General features: G+C 48.4%; 1 protein-coding gene and 1 pseudogene across 3 annotated transcripts in view; both read right to left on the bottom strand.

Annotated features, from left to right (window-relative positions):
* The window catches only part of ADAP2 (ArfGAP with dual PH domains 2), a 43503-nt gene extending 35599 nt beyond the window's left edge, over positions 1-7904 (bottom strand). The window contains exons 1-5 of one of the 3 annotated variants that reach the window (XM_019423879.2): positions 7680-7904; positions 6676-6806; positions 4960-5051; positions 1852-1931; positions 828-940 (exon numbers count right to left, since the gene is read on the bottom strand). In XM_019423879.2, coding sequence (XP_019279424.1) covers positions 828-940; positions 1852-1931; positions 4960-5051; positions 6676-6806; positions 7680-7773 — 510 coding nt within the window. In that variant the 5' untranslated portion in view covers positions 7774-7904. The remainder of the gene's footprint in view (positions 1-827; positions 941-1851; positions 1932-4959; positions 5052-6675; positions 6807-7679) is intronic. The other 2 variants (XM_019423883.2, XM_019423880.2) reach the window with 2 other exon arrangements.
* Positions 7905-17543: 9639 nt separating this feature from the next.
* Positions 17544-20314, bottom strand: LOC109251799 (high mobility group protein B1-like; annotated as a pseudogene).
* Positions 20315-21900: the final 1586 nt, after the last annotated feature.

The following is a 21900-nucleotide window of genomic DNA, read 5'->3' as shown; positions in this document are numbered from 1 at the left end:
CTACAAATCCACCAACCACACACCCAACTCAGGCCAGGGCTGTGGCTTATGGTCGAGTAGTCTGTAGACTAAATAAAAAGTCCCCGGCTTAAGGTGCAAGGGAGAACTGCAGTCTAGGCTCCGGGTTGTCTAGACTGGGGCCCCGGGGCTGCGCCGTCTCAGAGGAGCCATTTTCTAACTGGCACACGGTGTATGTGCCAGCCATGGCCACGGCCATATTCAGGGCTTCTGCACATCGTGTTCCCTCTACGTCTACTCTTTCCCCACATATGCACATGACTTGCTCACTTTTGTTCACTTCTCTGCTTAAATGTCATCAGAGGGGCCTTCCCCGACCACTGTGTGCTGTCAGCCAGGCTCTTGCCATCCTCTCTAACTCTTTGCCCTCTTTTATTATACTTCATAGCGCCTCCTACCACCTCATATGTCATATATCGATGTACGTTTTGGTTACCACCTGTCTCCTTCCACTAGAATGAGAGCCCCGTGAGAACAGCAGCTTCGTTTAGTTCGCTGCTGTTTCCCCAGTGCTTCCAATTATGCCTAGTATATAGTAGGTGCTCACTAAATAAATTCTCGAGTGCATGAATAGGTGAAGTAAATTCAAGTGATCATCCAAGGCTTAATCCGATTTGAAGCGAAGAGAAGGTGTGTTTTTTTGTGGACTCTATGAGTTGCATCACCAAGGAAGAGCAGCAGAATGTAGTGCTGAACGCTCAGTGTCTGAGACTAGCCATAAGGCTCAGCACCATTGATTTAAATGCAGCTTCCGGGGGGGTGGGAGCCAGGGCTCAGGGAGGGGAGCCCTCACCGGTCTGGCCTCTTACCTCTTCTTTAGTATAGTATTTCAGGAGGCCTTCTCTTGCCAGGAGAACAAACTTCCTTCTCAGGAACTGTGCATTGTCTCTTCCCCGCTTCCACAAGAACCCTTCTCGGTTACCTTGGCCGCCAAAGATGAGAAAGAGTGAACACCTACATCCTCAAGATTCTACCTCCTTAAGGGGAGAATGAACGCTCCACCCCGTGCTAAAAACCTCTCAAATCTAACTTAGCTCTATCAGCTGCAACACGCAGGGTTCCCTCTGGAGCCAAATTCGCAATGTCTTATGATTTTGGTTGGGCTCCCCCCACTAACTTCCTTCTTTGGCTGTTTCACAAGACCGAGTAAGCCCTTAAGGAGGCTAAGTCCTGAGAAACGGGATGATTCTGAAAGACGCCCATATGGTCCTGCCCGACTTCACGTTGACATCGGCCTAATGAAACTCTCCAGAGGGCGGAAATAATGAGCGACCTCCAGGCACCCGCTGGCCGAAGAATACCGCGTGCTCCTGGTGGCTAGGAGGGCTGACACCGGCTGCTGCTGGGTCCTCACAGTGGTTTTGTGCACTTTGTACTCTGGGTCGGTGTCAGCTTGGACTCAGAGCAGCTGGGCAGCAACCACCAGGGGTCGAGGGCCAGCGATGAGGTCGTGCCCCACACAAAGGTGCAAAGGGAGGCTGAAATCCCTCCCGTGTGCCTTCCCGAGCCTCGTGCCACACCAGGGGCTACCCTCACCAGGAGCAGGGGTGCCTTTTTCTAATTACTCTGCCCAGAGGGTGAGTCTTCCTGCAATTTTATACTAAGACTCTATACACACTTGTGGCCCTGCGGGGACCTGAGATAAAAATGCTTCTCAACCACTCAGACCATAAAACCCCACCAGCTGACATGTTGCTGTTTCAGAGGCAGAGGAACCCACACCTTGGCCTCTGTGGCCAGAGTGAGGCCGGCAGATATCTCCTGATTAGGCCCTGATACTCAGACACTCTATTCTCCAGGACTCACTAGAACGCAGACCACAAAAGAACTTACCTGGGGGTGAGATGGTTTTCCCATCGGCCATGAATTCCTGTCTTTCATACTTAGCTCGAATCCACTGTTCCTTTAAGACCCTAAAAAGAGAGAGCCCTTGGTCAACTGTGTCTGGTACATCCTCTTACCACAGGGTGGGAGCACCACAGCAACTGTCTGCTCAGACTACCCAGGGCTTCTCAGCCTTGTTACCGTTACACTTGGGGCTAATTCTTTGTTGTGGGGGAGGGGGGAGCATCCTGTGTTCTGTAGCCGGTTTAGCAGCATTTCTGGCCTCTATCCCCTAGATGCCAATAGTCCCCCACCCCTAGTTAGGACACCCCAAAATGTCTTTAGATCCTTCCAGTGTCTCCTGAGGAAAAAGATTTCCCCCAAGGGGCTCTATGAAAACCACTGGGCTATTCCAACCCCAGCCCAGCCCTCTAGGTCAACCGGCTCTCCTGGACCATCTACACTGCCACACACACCCCCCCCCCCCCGCCACTGCATGCTCATAAGCTGACGCCAGGGGAGTCCATGAACCTCTTCCTGTGGCTTTCCCACAAAGTCTGGGCATGCCACACTGGACAGAGAAGTGACATAGGGGTCCAACCACCTGGGATCTCATCCTCCTCTACGATTTATCCGTTGTGTGACCAACAGCAAGTTACTTAACTTCTCTGAACTTGGGGATATGTCAATAATATTATACCTACCTACCCCTCAGGGTCTAGGAGGAGTTTAAATGTATATAAAAGGGCCTAGTACCACGATCAGCACATACTAGGAGTTTAATGTTAGCTTAATCAGATATTGTCCTCCATGAACCCTGCAGGAAACTTATTTCAACTGTTTGGTTCCCTCTTGCCTTTTCCAGGGAAATGTTCCAAGGTTTACTTCCAAGACACTGGGAATGACCTAGAGCTGGGCCCTTGGCCTGAACTGGCCAATCAGAGCTCTGCCCTGGGCTGTGTGGAGCAAAACCAAGAGAGGGATGGATTGGAAGCCCTCTCTGGGTCAGACTGAGAGCTGGGGCCGGGGACCGGGAAGTGGCCTTGTTCCCAGCTCTATGAAAAAAGCCTGGCTGAGGAAAAGGTGCAGGAATGAGAGCCAGACAGAGTAGGAGAGGCCTGACAGCGTTTGAGCCCCTGGCTTGTCCTTCCTGAGGGTGGCTCCACCTGTGTCCCTCCTACCGTCTGATTCCCAGAACCCATAAAATCCCCTCATGCCTAAGCTGGTTTAAACTGGGTTTCTGTCACTTACCACCAAGAGTCCTACCTAATGTACAGCCCTCACACCCAGCACGTTGAGGAGAGTCACCAAGCCCACCGTGGAATCCTGAGTGACAGCATCGGAGCCGGGAGAGGGAATGGAGACTGAGGCCCCAGGCCTGGTCCTAGAGGTGGGAAACTTTGAGGACCCTTAGAATTACAGGGAGGAGGCCGTGAGTGTTCTGCTAAAAGCAGGTAAGGTACAGCGCTGTGGTTAAAGTCACAGCAAGTAGTGTCTGTAGTGCTGGCAGAAAGCTGAGCACATAGTAGGTGTCCATCAAATGCCTGTTCCTTTCTCTTTGCAGCAAAGGGCTGAGTGGCAGCAGTGAGGCAAGGTGAGCCAGACCCTCTTGAGTTAAGCCTGGCACATCCCTCAGCTGGCCCAGGGACCAGACAGCATTCCGAAGAAACGGGTTAAAACTAGCCTGTCATGTGGCCTGTGAGACATTTTACACAAATTATCTCATTTAATCTCTACCATCATGCCATGATATGGGCATCGTTATCTACATTTCACAGATGATGATGCCATGATTCAGAGAAGTTGGGTAACTTGTCTACTTTTTCACAGCCACAGAGTGGTAAGAGTCAGGAAACAATACTGGGATCTTCTGAGTGCAAAACTGTGCCTCCCCTGCCACTCCATGCTGCATCAGTAGCCCCTGGGTTGCTTAAATATTGGGAAATGGCAGGGTACTAAGTACAGTTGTACAGTTTGTGCACTGGCCAAGAGCTTCCTGCTGACACTAGAAGACAATGGTGGCTGAAATACAGCCTGCTCTCCGCAAGCCATACCCCCCATGAGCTGTGTCTGCCCAAAGGGTACCTTCTTCACATTTATACTGGGGGTGGGGGTGGGGCGCTGCCTAGCAACCCTGGCAGTGAGGCTGAGTCCCTGGGAGGGAGGCTAAACCTCAGGCAGTCAGTCCTGCAGAGGCTGAAGTCACACTGACCCCTCACGTGTAGGGACCTGAAACCTCGTGATGCTTCACAGTTTCCCGCCCTTATATTGAATTTCCCCAGTGCCATGGTACCCAACAGCAGGCCCTGGTGTCAGATGGGCTAGTCAGTCCCAATTCTGTCTCTATGAGCCTCAGGTACTTCATCTGTATCATGGAGATCAAGGCAGTGTTGTCTCAGAGTTGTTGAATTAAACAAATTCATGCCCATAAGCATTTAGCACAGGTACCTAGGTAAAGCTCAATGAATATTAGTGGCTACTCTTATTTATATGGTTACTACTTAGGGACCTGGGGCCAGACAGCTGTGTTGCAGCTATGCTGAGGTCTGTGGGACAGCCTTGGGCACAACACTCCATAGGAAGTAGCTGGAACACATTTGCTCTACTAAAATACCAGCGTTTTTCTTCTCTATCAAGTTAGCCACCACCAGTAGGCTAGGAGAACATCAGAGGCAAAGGAATCACAGAGAAAATGCCCTATTTCACAGCTTGGAAACTGAGTCCCAGACAGTGAAGTGACAATCCACGCAATAAAGACAGAGAGGGAACTAGGCCACGTCTACGTGTTCTCCATGACAGTACCAAATGTCTTTCTGGATCCACCAGGTCCATAGAAAAGACCACCACAGGGGCGCCTGGGTGGCTCAGCCAGTTAAGCGTCCGACTTCGGCTCAGGTCATGATCTCACGGTTTGTGAGTTTGAGGCCCGCGTTAGGTTCTCTGCTGTCAGAGAGGAGCCTGCTTTGGATCCTCTGTCCCCCTTTCTCTCTGCCCCTCCCCTGCGCTTTCTCTCTCTCTCAGATATAGACATTAAAAAAATTTTTAAGAAAAGAAAAGACCACCACAGACAAATGGAACAGGGGTGGGGGAGGTGAGACCGAGAAATCACCCACTCACAGACAGTCGTTGGCTTGGGGGATATAGTAGAAAGCAGGGACTCTGGCTTCATACTTGGCCTTCACACGGAGGTTCCCGTTGTGGGTCATAAACTGCAAGACAGCAGCAAGTTGGGGTAATATTAGAACATGAAAAAATGTGAAATGAAACCATGGTCTACCCAGAAGGCCACTCTTCCCACTGGCTCCTAGACCCAGTCAGGAGACACTCCTACTTGGGGTTTGACACACCCCAGGCTTGGTCATTCATGCTGCTGGGAAGCCCCAGGCCAGAACACTGAGGTACAGTAACAACCACGCCTCACGCTGGCAGAGAACTTCACAGTTCTTACCCATTACTTCATTCCATCCCCTCAACAATTTTAATACCGCCATCCTCATTTTAAAGGTGAGGCAACTGGGGCTCAGAGAGGTTAGGTGACTTACTCAAGGTGACACAGCTAGAAAGTGGAGAGCTAGGATTTCAACCCAAACCTGTCCAACTCCAAAGCTCATGTACTTTGTCCCACCCCCTCCACAGATGGCCAGGACCACCAGCACCAGTCCCGGCAAGCCTGCAGCGGATAGACATAGCTGGAGGATGGAAGAAGTCAGAGCTGGCGCCACTGAGTACTTAAGTCAGGGTGATCACTGGGGCCCTATGACGCCCGAGGTACCCAGAGGCAGATATGCCAAGAGTGGCCCTGGCCAAGAGTTAGCACTCAGTAACAGAGGTGGCATATCTGGGGTTAGGGCCCATGTGGGAAGAGACATCAGGTTGCTAATTCACATCCTGTGAGCAGAGTGAACCCTTCTCCCCTCCCCTGGGGCTGCTGGGCTGTGACCCAGGATTTGCATGGGCTTTGGACCCCAACAGAGCAGATTTCACATTCCAGCTGTTCCGTTTATTCACTGAGTGACCCCTGGGCGATACTTAACCCTGTGAGCTTCAGGGATTTCAACTGCAAAAATGAAGAAAGTTTAACAGGGGGGTTGTAAGGACAAAGAAACAACCTTCAGGTCTATGTGCTGGTTACTGGTTTCCTGTCTTTCCCCTGCACTAGAAGGGTGTAAGCTCCCCATGGGACGAGACTTTATCTCATTCATTGTTCTTTTCTTAATACCCAGCACCTAGTAAGCTTACAGTAACTATGTGTCCGACGAATAAGGCATCTAGCACAGGGCCCGGCACAGAGTGGGCTCTCTGTAAACATGGGCCTGCTCTTCCAATAGTCCTTGAAATCCTCAGCCAACCAGTACAGTTTAGAACTGCTTGTTCTCTGAAGGTCTTCTGCCCAAAACGGTATTATCATCCAGATTGCATCCATTTGCATAGGTCAGGAGAGCAAAATGGTGCCCTTCCTGGTTATGGGGGCCGGAAGGGGGACTGCAGACCATGATCAGTATACTGTTCCAGTCCAAGACTTCAGCTAATGATAACAGCAGCTGTTACTTGACTATTTAGTTTGGACTTGCATTGAGCCTACATTTAATCCTTCTGGCAACCGGGGGAAGGGGTAGTGGTATCCTTACAATACAGATGTGGAAACTAAGGGAAATAACAAGCTCAGGGCCTTGAACTCAGGGCCTCTGCCTAGGCAGGCACTCTAACAGGCTGTGTTGTCTCTTGCTAGTTCTTGCTCCTCTCTGAAACTCAGTTTCCTGCTCTGGACGCCCTACCCACCGCCTCCACCCCGGTTCTGCGGTTCCAAGGCTGTCCACGCGCGCCCCTCGCTACCTCCACGGTACTGTCATCCCAGAAGTCAAGTCTCACGGATTTAACTCTGCTGATGTCTGGGAAGTTGCGGTGGACGCCGGAGCAATTCAGACAGATGAAGATGCCCAGCTTGTAGGAGGCCCAGTCAGGATCTGTGGGGCAAAGAGGGTAGAAGGGGAGCTGTATGGTGAGCTAGGCACGGAGACCAGGGCTGGGCTGGGGCTGCTGGGAGAGGTGGGCTTGGCGGTTAGAATTCATGCGGCGGTGCCCAGCGCTGCCCAGGCTGGGAAACTTTTCTCTCTCGCCCCCCCCCCCCCACCTTGTTAACTAAGATACCCGCATGCAACCTTCTGGTCAGCCCACCCGCCAAGGCACGGCGGCGACCAGGATGATCCTGGAAGGAGTGTAGGGATGCGGGGCGAGAAGTTGCGGCGAGCACGAAGTGGAAGTGACAAGACTCCGGGGAACCGAGAGGAGAGCGCGGAGGGAGGGGCCGACCCCGGGACGCCAAGCTGGGGATCTGCAGGTGGGGAAGTGCGCCGCAGGGCCCCTGGACGTCCGCAGGGTCCGCGCGCTGCGCGGCAGGAACGTGGGAGGACCCGGGGGCGTCCGGGGGCAGGGAAGGGGTCACTGGAAGGTCAGGAGCCATGGGCCTGGACCCCTCGGTGTGGGGGATGTTTGGGTCCGAGAGCGTGGGAGGTGACCAGGTCCGGATGAAGACGTCAGGGACTGAGGTCTGGGGGGGAGGGGGGAGCTGTCTGGCTGGGAGGCGATCGAGACGGTCAGGGCATCCGGGTCCGGGTCTAGTGTAGGGGTCCAGAGTGGGGAGGTCAGGGGATCTGGGTTCGGGTGGGCGCCGCATCGGATGTGGAGAGCTCGGCTAGGGGCGCGGGTCGGAGATTCGCGGGCTGGGTGCGAAGGTGTCAGAAGGGTCACGCCCGAGTCCGGCGGGGGCCCGGGACGGGACCGGGTCTGGAAGGAGGGGAGGAGGGCAGGGGTCCTGCTCCGGGCCGCCGCGCCCTTACCCGCCGCCCCGCAGTCGGCGCAGTGAGAGTTGCCGGTGCCCGCCGCCTGCAGCAGCTCCAGCAGCCGCTTCTTGTTGCGCTCGCGGTCGCCCATGGCCGGCCCGGTGGGCTCAGCGGGGCTCAGCCCGGCGGTCCCCCGGCTGGCGGCCGCCCATGGCGCTGCGCTCGCGCCGGCAGGTGGAAAGGGACTCAGCCCCTGCGCCTCCCGCGCGGCCGCCCCGCCGCCAGCCAGCCCCGCCCCTCCGGCCCTTCGGCCCCGCCCCCGGCGCGTGCCGGCGGCCCCCGCTCCCGCCACTCTGCGCCCTGCTGGAGCCCGTCCCGCGGGGAGGGACCCGAGTGCGGGACTGGGAAACCGTCACGTTGGCTGGCCCAAGAGCAAAAACCCGTCGGCCGCTTGCTAGCTGCGGGACTGTGGACATCCCAGTCGACCTCTCTGGCCTCAGTTTCCACCTCTGTGAAAGGGGAATAAGGGCATGTCTGTGTCTCTGGGCTCCGTGGAAAATTAGACAGGATCTAACTTCCGTTAAAGCTTTCTACTGATGTAGCGCTTACATCTACTTAGAGACCTCCCCGGGAAGCCTTCCTCAATACCCAGCCTAGAGCAATCTCTCCAGCTTCTGGTCCTGCTAGAACCCTGTTACAGGATCCGTCCATCCCTTTGGCCCTGAGCATTTTCTATCTACGCTGCATCGGTTATTTATGTATTTATATTAATCCCTCCCACACCTCCAATACACACGTGGCCCCGCTGGATAGTTTGACGTCAGCAGATTTATTTCTGTATCCCACATAATTCTTAGAAACAGCACCTGCACATTTTTAGAAGTCCAATAGTTGCATAACTGAGTTCACCAGGAAGCGTGGTTTCACCAACGCGGACTCAACTAGGCACTTTTATCTGTGAGGTTCCATCGCTGTGAGGTGTGGGCAGGGTTCAGGTGGTCTGGAATCTGGGGTCTCCCTCCCCCATCCCTGGCCCTCGTTGATCCCTTTCTCTGTGGTCCCCAGGTGCCGGGGAAGGCACACAGTGCTCACACTTGTCCTCCCCTCCGTAGGTAAACACCCATCTGTCATATGCATATAGCTTAATGCGCAAGGATGTTACATTTTCATCCTGATCGTTGCAGCCCAAGTTCTAGCTGACCCTCCTGTATCCCCAGTTCAACATACGTGCATACATATATGTGGATACATAGGGCAGCATGGTATCATGGAATGAATCCAAGAATACAGGTTTTGAATCTTGGCTCCACCCCTTACCAGCTCGGTGGCCTTGGTCATATTCCTTCACTTCTCTGAGCCTTGTACTCCTCCTCTGGAAAATGAGGATTTGGGAAGACCCACTTAATAAGGGTCACTGAGATGTGCCAGTGGGTGCGTGGCGCATAGAACCCTCAGAACAGGGTGGCTCCCGTGCTTTCCCTGTCCCTCTCTGGTCAGCTCGTGGGATCATCATATGGAATGCTGTGTGTCATTTCCCATTTTCCACAGGGCCCAGGAGGTCAAGCCTCCACGCCTGGGAGGAGAGGGACATTACCAAAAATAACCAGCCAGGAGGGTCTTGACTGTGTGTGTGTTTGGGGGGGGGGGGGGGGGGTGGTGAGACCTAGCCCAGCGGCAGCTCCAGAGGAGCCAGAGAGAGCCCAGAGGGGGTCAGAGGGCATGGGCCTGTTTACCAAACAGGCTGAAAGATGATTCATTTCCGCTGCTTAAGATGAAAAAAGAGACAGAAATAAATCTCCCAAGAGACAGATGGGAAAGGCAACCTAAGATAGGAAGGCAAGACGAGGGGGGAGGCAGGGGGGCAAAGACAGGACAGGGCAAGGACATCATTTCTCTGCTGCCCAGTGCCAAGGCAACACCCCAAGCCCTCCTAGATTATGCACCTTTGAATATTCCTTCCCCACAACACCGGGAAAAACACAGCATCTCCTTCCTGGTGAGGAGCCAGAGATTGAGAGATTCCTTGTGTTTGCCCTCCACCTGCCCTTATTTCTGGAGGTTTCCATTTACAGAATTCCAAGCCTTAAGGTCTTCAGACACTAAATAAATATATATAAAAAAAAAAAAGGTACTATTGTATTTTGTTTGTAATGGGTTTCTTTTATGGGGCAAGGTTAAGGCGATAATACTAATTAAGAATTATTGATTGTTTTACAGAGAGTTTCACACCATTTGGTCACATTTGAGTTCCATGACTGCCCTGAGGGCAGTGGGTTATCTATCCTCAGAGGAGTTAAGTTACCCAGGGTCAAAGAGCCGAAGGGGCCGAATGGAGGTCAAAATAGAGGCCTCCTGGTGTCAGCCCAGGTTCTGTCACCAAATCCCACAGGTCAACCCTGCCCTCTTTCGTCTGGGTTTTTTTTTTTTTTTTTTTTTTTTTTTTCACTTTCCAAAAAATTGTAGTAAAATCTCTATAACGTAAAATCGGCCCCTTTAGCCATTTTTAAGTGTACGATTTAGTGGCATTGAATACATTCACGATGCCACGCAACTATCACAACTGTTTCCACAAATATTTCATCACCACAAACAGAAATGCTACAGCCCACTCCGTGGGCATGGGACATGATCAGGGTTCAGCTCGGGCCTGTGTTCGGGAACCAGAGGCTGCTCTTAAGGGAAGATTAACTGTGCCAAAGGTTGTCATGACTGGGATCAGGGGCCAGGCTGTGAGGGGCAGGGTGGGCTGAGGCAGCCTTCTTCGTGGGCTCAGTCCGTAGCAGCTGCAGAGGTGAGGGGGCAGTTCAGGCCCTGGGACCCAGCGTCCTCTGTAAACAAAGCTCCCAGGGTCCGCCAAGCACAAACATCAAGCCCTGCTCTCAGGGTCACTGTCTGTGGAGCTGAGTCCAGCCACCGCAGGGGTTGGAAGAAAGCTTTCAACCACATTCCCAGCCCTGGACTTGGCTCCAGATCCCTGGGGAATAGATCACAACCCCTTTGAAAATTTAAATAATTATGTTTACTAGATAGGTTTTTTGAACTCTAATTACAGGAAATTTGGAAAATACAATAAAGAAGGAAGAAAACGCCATCTACAATTATGACCACCATTTATTCAGAGATGAATGTATGTCAGACATTATTGCATTTAATCTTAAATACAACCCTGAAGTCTGACCTATTTTTATGTCCATTTTATAGTCGAGGCAACTGAGGCCCCAGACAAAGTAAATTTACTACTCAGGTTACACAACTGAGATGATGCATACTGGACAGTACGTAGTATTGGAGCTGGGATTTGAATCTAAGTCTGCCTTGGACCCCTTTCATCAATATATTTGGTTGATGGTATGAAGCAGACTTACAAAAGTTGGGGTGCCTGTTTGGCTCAGTTGTGTGAGCATCCCACTCTTGATTTCGGCTCCGGTCACGATCTCATCGTTGGTGAGATGGAGTCCCTCATTGGCATGGAGCCTGCTTGGGATTCTCTCTCTCCCTCTCTCCCCTTCCTCTCTGCCCCTCCCCCTTCCAGCTCCGCACCCCCCCCCCCACCACACCCCACAACCAGGGCACATGTGCGCTCTCTCTCTCTCAAAAATAAATAAGTAAACTTTAAAAAAAAAGTAACGGCATGCAGTTCAACCTAATATTATCCTTTCAATTGTCCTACTATCAGTCTTTATTAACATTTTCCTAGATTTTCTTCTGGACTTCCATACATTTTTTTATATATCATCGGGATCATATTTTTTCATATAATTTTTTTTTTACTTTCTTCACATAATGTCCCTTATCGTATTGTTATAGATGTATCATGACATCATTTTATTTTATTTTATTATTTTTTTTAATGTTTATTTCTGAGACAGAGAGGGACAGAGCATGAGTGGGGGAGGGGCAGAGAGAGCGGGAGACACAGAATCCTAAGCAGGCTCCCTGCTCCCAGCTGTCAGCACAGAGCCTGACATGGGGCTTGAACTCACAGACCACGAGATCATGATCTGAGCCGAAGTCGGACGCTCAACCCACTGAGCCACCCAGGCGCCCCATGACATCATTTTAATAGCTCTGCAATATTCCATGAGGTATGTATATTTCCCTGTTGTCAGACATCGATTGTGACCAATATTTCGCTGTTACACATGATGCAACTATGAGTATCTTTGTGTCCAGAGAGTTTCCCCTCTTTAATGCTAGGATTTTCAAGTACCTGAATCGCCTGTAATTGCTCACTGGTTTCCTGTCTCCCTTACTCATCTCAGCTTCCTGAGGGCAGGGACAGGTCGCTCTGTCCTCTGTTGCATCCCAGCACCTGCCTGCTGCGTAGCAGGGACTCAAAACATACTTGCAAAATAAACGAAAAAATGAATACAGGTAAAAAATAATAAACAATAAGGTGAGAGGACGTGGGATCACAAAAAATGTTTTCCTTTTGAAGGGAAATAATAGGCAGGCAAGGGAAACAGTGGAAAATCAAGCAGCCAACTGTGGGGAAATAGGTGCTGCTTATATAAATGGGTTAGAGGAAAGCTTAGGGCAGAAAGTCACCATCATGGGGTGAAAGTGCCTGAGGTTAGCTAGTGAGATATTGTAATGGAATCACGAGTAACTTGTTATGTCAGCTGCAGGAAATTACTTTCCATCTGATGCCAATATATTATCACAAACTCCACTTGCTTCCCAGAGCCTTTGTTCTTACACACACCGGTCAATTGCTATCTGATTGTTTTCTTCACATTCACACGGTGGGTAATACCTTGTGAGCTCAAGAAACACGGAGATGAAACCCCTGTTAGGAGCTCTTGTCTCCTTCGGGACGTTAGCCTCTCTTGTATTCAATTCTGCGTCTACTCTCACTGGACAAGAGAGCACTCCAGACTCATAGTCTGTGACAGCCAATCAGAAGAATCTGATCGAGTTTACCTATTGCTTGGTGCTTTCAATATTGCTCTGTCTTCAGCAGGAAGCAGCTCAGAACCCAGAGGGACTCCCCACCGCAATGCTGCCAAAGTGATTGCTTCTCCACTCATTAAAATTTATGGGGCTTACAATATGTGCCAGGCATTGTTATGGGTGCTGGGAATATAACTATAAACAAAGCAAAGAGTCCTGCCTTTGTACAGCTTACCTTCAAGTGAGGGAGACAGAAAATGAACAGAGAATCATATACCTATATACAATATGGTACCAGAGCGATAAAGGCTGAAAAGGAGTACAGAGTAAGAAGATAGAGAGGGACAGAAGATGCTGTTGTTTTTCTTTAATAAAGTTTATTAAAACTTTATTTTAAAAAGTTTATTATAAAGATGCTGTTTTGATAGGGAGGTGAAGGAGGCCCTCTCTGAGGAGGTGACATTGAAGCAAAGATCTGAAGGAAGGGGTTGAGCCTACCAGGCACCGACCTGAAAGAAGAGTGTCCCAGGAAAAGGGGCCAGCAAATGCAAAGGCCCTAGGGTGGAAACATGCTTGGGGTGTGCTTTGTCAACCTCCTGTGAGCACAGAGCTGTCCAACTCTCTGCTCTTGTGCCTTGCTCCGGCTACTTCTCTACTACTGCAGCTCCCACCTCCTCTACCCTGCCCTCTTGCCCAGCCCCACTGTTCTAGCAAACTCTTGCCTCTATGCCTATATTCCAATCTTACTTTTTTTTTTTTTTAAGTTTATTTCTTTATTTTGAGAGAGACAGAGACAGAGCTAGCAGGGGAGGAACAAAGAGAGGAGACAGAGAATCCCAAGCAGGCTCTGCACTGGCAGCACAGAGCCTGATGTGGGGCTCCAACCCACGAAACTGTGAGATCATGACCTGGGCTGAAACCAAGAGTTGGCTACTTAACTATGCCACTCAGGCACCCTCAAATCTTACTTCTTACAGTTTGCCCTATCTCCCGCATCTATTTCCTCACAATGCTCACATTTCTGTTACAATAATCATCACATTGTACTATCATTTTTTAAAATCCATTTGTCCCAGTTGTCAGTGATCTTGTTAACAGAAGACTGTCATATTCATCTTTGTATTCTTGGTGCTTAGCAAGTGCTGGGCCCCAAAAATGCTGATCAATCGCTTTTAAAAAAAATTTTTTTTAATATTTATTTATTTTTGAGAGAGAGAGCACAAGTTGGGAAGGGGCAGAGAGAGAGGGAGACACAGAATTTCAAGTGGGCTCCAGGCTCTGAGCCGTCAGCACAGAGCCTGAAGAGGGGCTTGAACCCATGAACCATGAGATCATGACCTGAGCTGAAGTCGGATGCTTAACCCACTGAGCCACCTAGGCACCCCGACTTTTTTTTTTTTCAGAGAGAGAGAGAGAGAGAGAGAGAGAGGGCGCAAGTGAATGAGGGGCAGAGAGAGAGACAGGGAGGGAGAGAGAAACAGGGCTCATGTTTTACCCAAAGCGGGGCTCGAGCTCACGAAACCCGCAAGATCATGACCTGAACCAAAGTTAGATGCTTCACAGACTGAGCCACCCAGGCACGCCCAGTTGGTTGATCTATTTATGTGAAATGTGCAGGATAGGCAAATCCATAGAGACAGGAAGTGGATTCCTGGTTGCCAGGGGCTGGGAGGGGCGGGCAGGAGAATGACTGCTAAATGGGTACAAGGTTTCCTTTTAGGGTGTTGAAAAGGTTCTGGAACTACATAGTGGTGATAGTTGCACAACACTGCGAATGTACCAAACACCACTGAATTGTACACTTTAAAACAGTTAAAATGGTGAATTTTATGTTATGTGAGCTTTGCCACACACACCCCCAAAAAATGTTGGTTGAACTGGGAATGGAGTTGAGACCTCCATTACACAGGCAACCCGTCGTTCGTTCGGGTTTGCATTCTGAGTAAAATACCACAAGGAGTTGAAACATCCCGTTGTGAAACCTGAAGAGCCAGAAAAGAAGTCCCGAATTAACACACGGTAATTGAGTGTTTACATTTGATATCATTACCTGGAGCACTGAGTGAGAAGTTAGTCACAGAGGTTTGCTCAAACCCACAATCAAAGGGGTTAGGGTGACACCTGTTGGAAATGTGATTTGAACGTTGGTGCTACCCTGTTGAAGTGGAGTTTTAAAATTGGGCTCGAAAATCTAAAACTTCTATTTCCTATTGTTATACCTAAATTAATCAGATAGAGGATTATTTTATTTTTTTAAGTTTTTTTTTTTTTTTCAAGAAAGTTCTACACCAAACGTGGGGCTCGAACCCACAACCCTAGGATCAAGAGTCACGGGCTCTTCTGACTGAGCCAGCCAGGTGCCCTGAGGATGGTTTTAGAAAACATCTAGGGATTTTCTTCTTGAGGTGGTTTCTTAGGCAATCACATTTCATCTCAACCTATAGAATCAATTGTCCACTTTATCATATCTTCCACTGTGAAAAAAAAAGTCATTTCCGTTGTGTAACACTTTCTCTTTTCCCTATGATTTATATAATTTCATCTTCACAACAACCTTGTGAGAGCGGTACTTTGAACTTTATTTTGCACAAAACTGTTCTTACAGAAGTAAACTGAGATACACATGCGTAATATGTAGCAGTGTCGGAGCGTGAACCCAAGTATTCTGAATTTCAGATTGAATACTGTTTCTTATTTTGATCATTTGCCTTATAATTTTAATTGTGTGATACCATTTATTTATTTATAATTTATTTATTTTTAAAGATTTATTTATTTTTGAGAGTGAGAGTACAAGCGGGGAAGGGGCAGAGGCGGGGGTGTGGGGGAACAGAAGATCCAAAGCAGGCTCTGTGCTGACAGCAGCGAACTCTATGTGGGGGCTCGAACTCATGAACCATGAGATCATGACCTGAGCCGAAGTCAGGCAATCAAGTGACTGAGCTACCCCGGTGCCCCTGTGTAATATCTTTTAAAAAGACAGTAAGACAATGTAACATAAAAGCAGGGAAAAAAATCCAAAACTTTTGCCCAAGTGACATTAGGAGGACCAATTACCTTCCCTCTACCCATTCTTGTCCCCTCTGATCTCTTCCAGGGGAGGGGGAGCAAAGAGACGTCTTGTGTTCCTTGCCCAGAATGGTCTATGCAAGAATCAGCAGCCCTTTCATGGAAATCCGGGCTACGTTTGGGAAGTGAACAACTTTGAAGACTAAATAGAATAGATTATATCACTAAATAAACATTCAAACCTTATATGATGCATATCTAATTCAGGTGACTCGGAGAATTACACTTGGATGTAAACTTTTATTGAAATATCACAAACAGAAAAGCACAAATAATAAATGTGCAATTTGATGAATTTTTACTAAGTGCACACACGTTTAACTAGTACCCAGAGCTAAAAACAAAACAAAATGAAACCAAAAACAAAACAAGCCACAAAAATACAGAAACCGGCATTCCAAAAGGCTCCCGTCCCCCTTCAGTTTCTAGTCCCTAAAGGTAATCTGATTTTTATCCCCCTATATTCTTTTGTCTATTTTTACACTTGATATAAATCATGTGGCTTCTTTCCCTCAACATTATGTTTGTGAAATTCCTCCATGATGCTGGATGTATTTGAAGCTTATTCCATATACTTTCTTTTGACATTTGAGATATCCCATGTTTTGGCTTATACGAGGGACACTGCTATGAACATTCTGGTAGGAGGTTTGACTCTGGGAAGCTGCAGTTTTTGTAAATCAAAAACTATCGCATACTCCCAACTTTATACACATATTCCATGTTTTTTAGTGCACGTATGTTTGCATTCTATTGAATTTACACCCAGGGTGGGATGGCTGGCTCACTGAGGATACATATGCTCAGCTTTAGTCGATACTGCCAGGTGGTTTTCCAAAGTAATTCCACCAATCCCCACTTCCACAGGCAAGTGTGAGAGTTCCACATCCTTGCCGACACTCCAGGTTTATTGATCTATCGGTATTATGTCTTTTTCACTTCAGCTGTTCTCATGTCTGTGTGGTGCTATCACATCATAGATTTTGATTTGCATTTCTCTGATGACTAATAAAAGAACGCATTTTCATCTGCTAATTGGTCATTTAAATGCCCTCTTTAGGTGAAGTGCTTATTCCAATCCTCTGCCCATTCTTTTTTTTCAGTTGGTTTGCCTGCCTTTTTCTTACTTTCTAGGAATTTATATATATATATATATATATATATATATATATATATATATTTTTTTTTTTTTTTTTTTTTTTTTTTTTTTTTTTTGGATACCAGTTCTTTGTTAGTTATATGTTTTGAAAATATTTGCTTTCACTCTGCGACTTGCTTTTTCCCTGTTGTCTCTTTTTTTTTTAAATGGAGTTATTTATTTATTTAGAGCACAAGCAGGGAGAGGGCAGAGAGAGAGGGAGAGAAAGAATCTCAAGCAGTCTCCACGCTGTCAGCGCAGAGCCTGATGCAGGGCTTGATCCCATGAACCACAAGATTATGACGTGAGCCAAAGTCAAGAGTCGGACGCTCAACCGACTGAGCCACCCAGGTGCCCCCAGGAATGGATTTTTGATATATTTTAGTTGGCAGCTTCCAGATCCCCAGAGTCAAATAAGGGGACAAAGCCATATGGTCAAAACAAAACAAAACAAAACAAAACAAAAAGCCCCATAGTTGAAGACAGATTGTATTTTGAGAGAGATACGAATCAAGTGTTTGGCAAAAGGGCTCTGGCTTGGCAGAGAGGGGGGCTTCTTGGGGCAGGAGACACCCTTGTTGGCCCTTGAGAGGTGAGAATTCATTTGGAGGGGATCCTAGGGAAAGGGACCGGCAGACACAGAGGTGCAGAGAGAGGTGAGACAGCGTGGAACGTGTATGGGGAACTTTAAGTCACCCAGTCTGTCTCCTGAGTGGATGTATTAAGGAGGAAGTTATCAGCTTCAAGTAACACGATACTGAGCTACAAGTGGCTGAAACAATTAGGTCAGTTTATCTCGTACTGAACCAAAAGTCTGCAGGTGGATGGTTTCAGGGAACAACGTCATCAAGGCATTCTTCATGCTTTTTTTTTTTAAGTGTTGGTTTTGCCTTGACAGTTTTTCTTACAAAACGTTTATTTATTTTGAGAGAGGGGGGAAGGGGCACAGAGAGAGGGAGAGAGAGAATCCCAAGCAGGCCCCGTGCAGAACCCGACAAGGGGCTGGATCCCACAAACCATGACATGAGATCATGCCTTGAGCTGAGATCGAGCCAGACGCTTAACTGACCGAGCCACCCAGGCGCCTCTGTTCTTCATGCTCTGTTGTCAGCATTACTTGTCCCACAGAGTTGGCTGTTGCTCTTAGTTCCTCCTCCCGGCTACCAGAGTCTCAGGAAGAAAGGGGAGGCGGCTGCTTCTCTTTCCTGATACGCCCCCAAACAGAATCACACCCTTCTTAATCCGCAGCAAAGGGAAATGGATTACCTTAACCGGTTCGCCTTCCCTGGAGACACTGCTACCTGCCTACAACCAGGGATCTATTGGGAGAGGCAGCACTGTGGGTGTTGGGTGCCAGAGAGGGTGCCTGGTGGTGTGCAGAGAGAGGAAGAGCTAGAACATTAAGGTGAGGCCCCACCATAGGGCAGGGATTCGGAGATTTAGTCAGCCCTGGGGCTGCTGGCAAGGACAGGTAGGGTGTGTATAAAGGACAGGGCAGGGGTCAGGTTGATAGGCAGCTGGAAAATTGGTGGGGGGTACTGCAAGAGCCCAGGTGAGAGATAATGCAGGTAAGGTTGTAGAATTTTGTGTGTTTTTAAAATTTTGCAAGTTACCACGCAGTAGTGAGTCATGAAATGAATATTGATTTAGTGGTTCCAACTAACCTAGATTTCATTTTTATTTTATTTTTTAATGTTTGTTTTTGAGAGAGAGAGAGAGAGAGAGAGAGAGAGAGCGAGCGAGCAGGGGAGAGGCAGAGAGGGAGACACAGAATCTGAGGAAGGCTCCAGGCTCTGAGCTGTCAACACAGAACCCGACGCGGGGCTTGAACTCACAAACTGTGAGATCATGACCTGAGCCTAGGCCGGATGCCTAACCTACTGAGCCACCAGGCGCCCCAACCTAGCTTAAAAAACAAAAGCAAAAGCAAAAACAAAAAACCTCTTACCCCGTCAGGATCCTACATGTCCTTAGTCTCTTTAACTTGACTTTGTCCTGTTTCCTTTTAAATCTCTCTAAACATTGTCTCTTAGTCTTTGGGGGAATCTGAATTATCTGCTCACCCCCAATACTGGTGCTCCCAGAGTTTTCTCTTTGACTTGGTGTGATTTTCTCACACTACCCTCTCCCCAGCTCATCCCTTGCACTTTCATGGGATAAAGTACCATCTCTCTACACTGACAACCTCCAAATCTATACCCCAGCACAGTCCTCTCCCTTAGCATCAGACTTAGCATCTATCTACTAGGCATCTCCACCTGGTGTCCTGTAGACTTTTTGTTTTTATCATTTATTTTGAGAGAGGCAGCGATAGCACGAGTGGGGGAGGGGCAGAGAGAGAGGGAGAGACAGAATCCCAAGCAGGCTCCGCGCTGTCATCATGGAACTTGTTGCAGAGCCTGATGCGGGGCTTGATCTCATGAACCGTGAGATTATAACCTGAGCTGCAATCAAGAGTCAGACGCTCAACCGACTGAGTCATTCAGGTGCTCCTGCACAAGTATTTTTTTTTAACGAAGCTTTTGTGTCACACCAGACGCCTATGTGTCCTGCGTCCTGGTCAAAAAGGTTTTAAAAGGTCAAAAGGTTTTAAAAACATTGAAACCAGGTAACAGGCTAGATGGAAGGAGTGGGAGGAGCCAGGGACATCTGCAATACAAACGGGGAAGTTAGGAGGAGCTGGTTTGGGGGGGGGGGGGCGGGGAAGTAACAACTTTTGTTTTTAACACCCGGAGTCTGGTTTACAGTAAATCATACACCATAGTTGCCCCTTTACCTTCCACTTCCAGGTTCTGGTCCAAGTAATATTGAACAAATGTTCTGAGGAATGAGGGAGTTTCCCTTCAAGGTCATTAATAATTAGCTCCCAGGAAGAGGTAATCCTTTAAAAGGGGAACTAACATTTACTGAACCCTTACTATGTGCTGGGCTCTCTGCATCCAGTTTTTTTGTTTGTTTTTTTACATTTCAATTTTTTTTTTAACAGGAGTGAGTTGTGTACAGGGGGGTTAAATGCTTGGTAGACAAGCAAAAAAACTGCGCTAGAACCAACTTATTCATCATCATCTTCTTCTTCATCTTCCTCCTCGTCCTTCTCCTCCTCCTCTTCCTTCTTTTTCTTGCGTTTCTCAGCCTTGACGACTCCCTTTTTTGCCACGTCAGGCTTTCCTTTAGCTCGGTCTGCACCAATATGCTTTTCACATTCTTCCTTCAGCCTCGGAGTCCTCTTTTCATAAGGCTGCTGGTCATCTGCAGCGGTGGTGTTGTTCCACATCTCGCCCAGTTTCTTTGCAACATCACCAATGGATAGGCCAGGATGTTCTCCTTTGATATCCGCCCCTTTAGGGGGGGATATAAGTTTTCATTTCTCTTTCATAAAGGCCTTGTCCGTCTTTGCCCTGTCTTCAAACTTTCCTCTCTCTTTAGCAGACATGGTCCTCCACCTCTCCGAGCACCTCTTAGAAAACCCTGAGAAGTCGACTGAAGCATCTGGGTGCTTCTTCTCGTGCTCCTCTCGGCAAGTTTGCACAAAGAGTGCATATGATGACATTTTGCCTCTCGGCTTCTTAGGATCTCTTTGGCCCGTGTTTAATTATTTTCCTCAGCGAGGCACAGAGTCACCCAGTGCCCGTGTGCCTCTCACTTGCCCCGGTGCTGTGTCTGTGGAGCCTGATGTACTGCAATGGCTGTCCAGCTGTTGGTTTTTTTTTTTTTTTTTACGTTTATTTATTTTTTGAGAGAGAGCGAGAGCGTGAGCGGGGCAAGGGCAGAGAGAGAGGGAGACAGGGGACCCGATTGCCGGTGAACATCATCATCTCTGAAAGCATCAATCACCAGGGTTCCTGATGGCTTCAGGTGTTAATTTCCTAGGGCTACTGTAACAGACTACCACAAACCACGTGGCTTAGAGCAACAGAAATGTATTCTGTCCTGGTTCTGGAGGCTAGAAGACTGAAATCACAGTGTAAGCAGGGCCGGTTCCTTTCTTTTTTCTTTCTTTTTTTTTTTTTTTTTACGTTTTATTTTATTTTTATTTATTTTGAGAGAGACAGTGTGAGTGGGGGAAGGGCAGAGGGAGGGGTGGAGGGAGGGAGAATGAATCCCAAGCAGGTTCCACACAGTCCGTGCACAGAGACCGATGCAGGGCTCGAACCCATGAAAATGTGAGATCATGACCTGAGCCGAAATCAAGAGTCAGATGCCTAACCAAGGAGCCACCCAGGCGCCCCTGGGCTGGTTCCTTCTGAAGGTGAATCTGTTCCCTCTCTCCTACTTGGTGATGACCCACTGGTGATCCTTGGCTTATACATGTACCACTCCCACCTCTGCCTCCATTTTCACACGGCATTCATTTGGTCATTCTTTTAAGGGCACAGTCATACTGTCATACTGAATTAGTCACCTGCCCCTACTCCAGGATGACCTCATTTTAGCTAATTACATTTGCAGTGACCCGATTTCCAAATAAGGTCACATTCTGAGGTACTGAGGGCTAGAACTTCCACATGTCTCATTTCATTTCACTTCATTATTTCATTTCATTTTATATACAGAGAGAGAGCATAAGCAGGGGAGAGAGGCAGAGGGAGGGAGAGAGAATCCTAAGCAGGCTCCATGCTCAGTGTGAAGCCCAATGTGGGGCTCAATCCCACTACCCTGGGATCATGACCTAAGCCAAAATCCAATCTAACACTTGGGGCGCCTGGGTGGCTTAGTCTGTTACATGTCTGACTTTGGTTCAGGTCATGATCTCATGGTTCATGAGGTCCAGCTCCCCATCAGGTTCCCTGCTGTCAGTGTGGAGCCTGCTTCTGATCCTGTCCCCTCCACCCCCCGCCCCAACCTCTTTCAAAATAAGTAAATAAACTTAAAAAGAAAGTCACTCAACCGAGCCACCCAGGCGCCCCAACATATCTTTATTGAAGGATGCAGTTCAACCCATAACACCTCATTAAGCAGAATAAGCCAGGAACAAAAAGGAAATTATTTGATTTGGAGGATTTTGCACAAAAAGTTGAGATTATTTCTTTTTTACAGTCCTAAGTTCTCCAGGAATTGGTAAGATTCCTAGAATTCTCCTGAGTATTTCTTATGAATACTTAGAAGTCCCTACATTTCCACTACTTCCTGGACAATATCTACAAAGACATTACCACCTCATGAAAACACAAACCCACT

This window comes from Panthera pardus, unplaced genomic scaffold, assembly GCF_024362965.1.
Source record: "Panthera pardus isolate Hobbes unplaced genomic scaffold, ASM2436296v1 HiC_scaffold_3, whole genome shotgun sequence".
NCBI lineage: Eukaryota > Metazoa > Chordata > Mammalia > Carnivora > Felidae > Panthera > Panthera pardus.
Note: the sequence above shows the minus strand (reverse complement) of the source record. Positions and strands in the feature narration are given on the sequence as shown.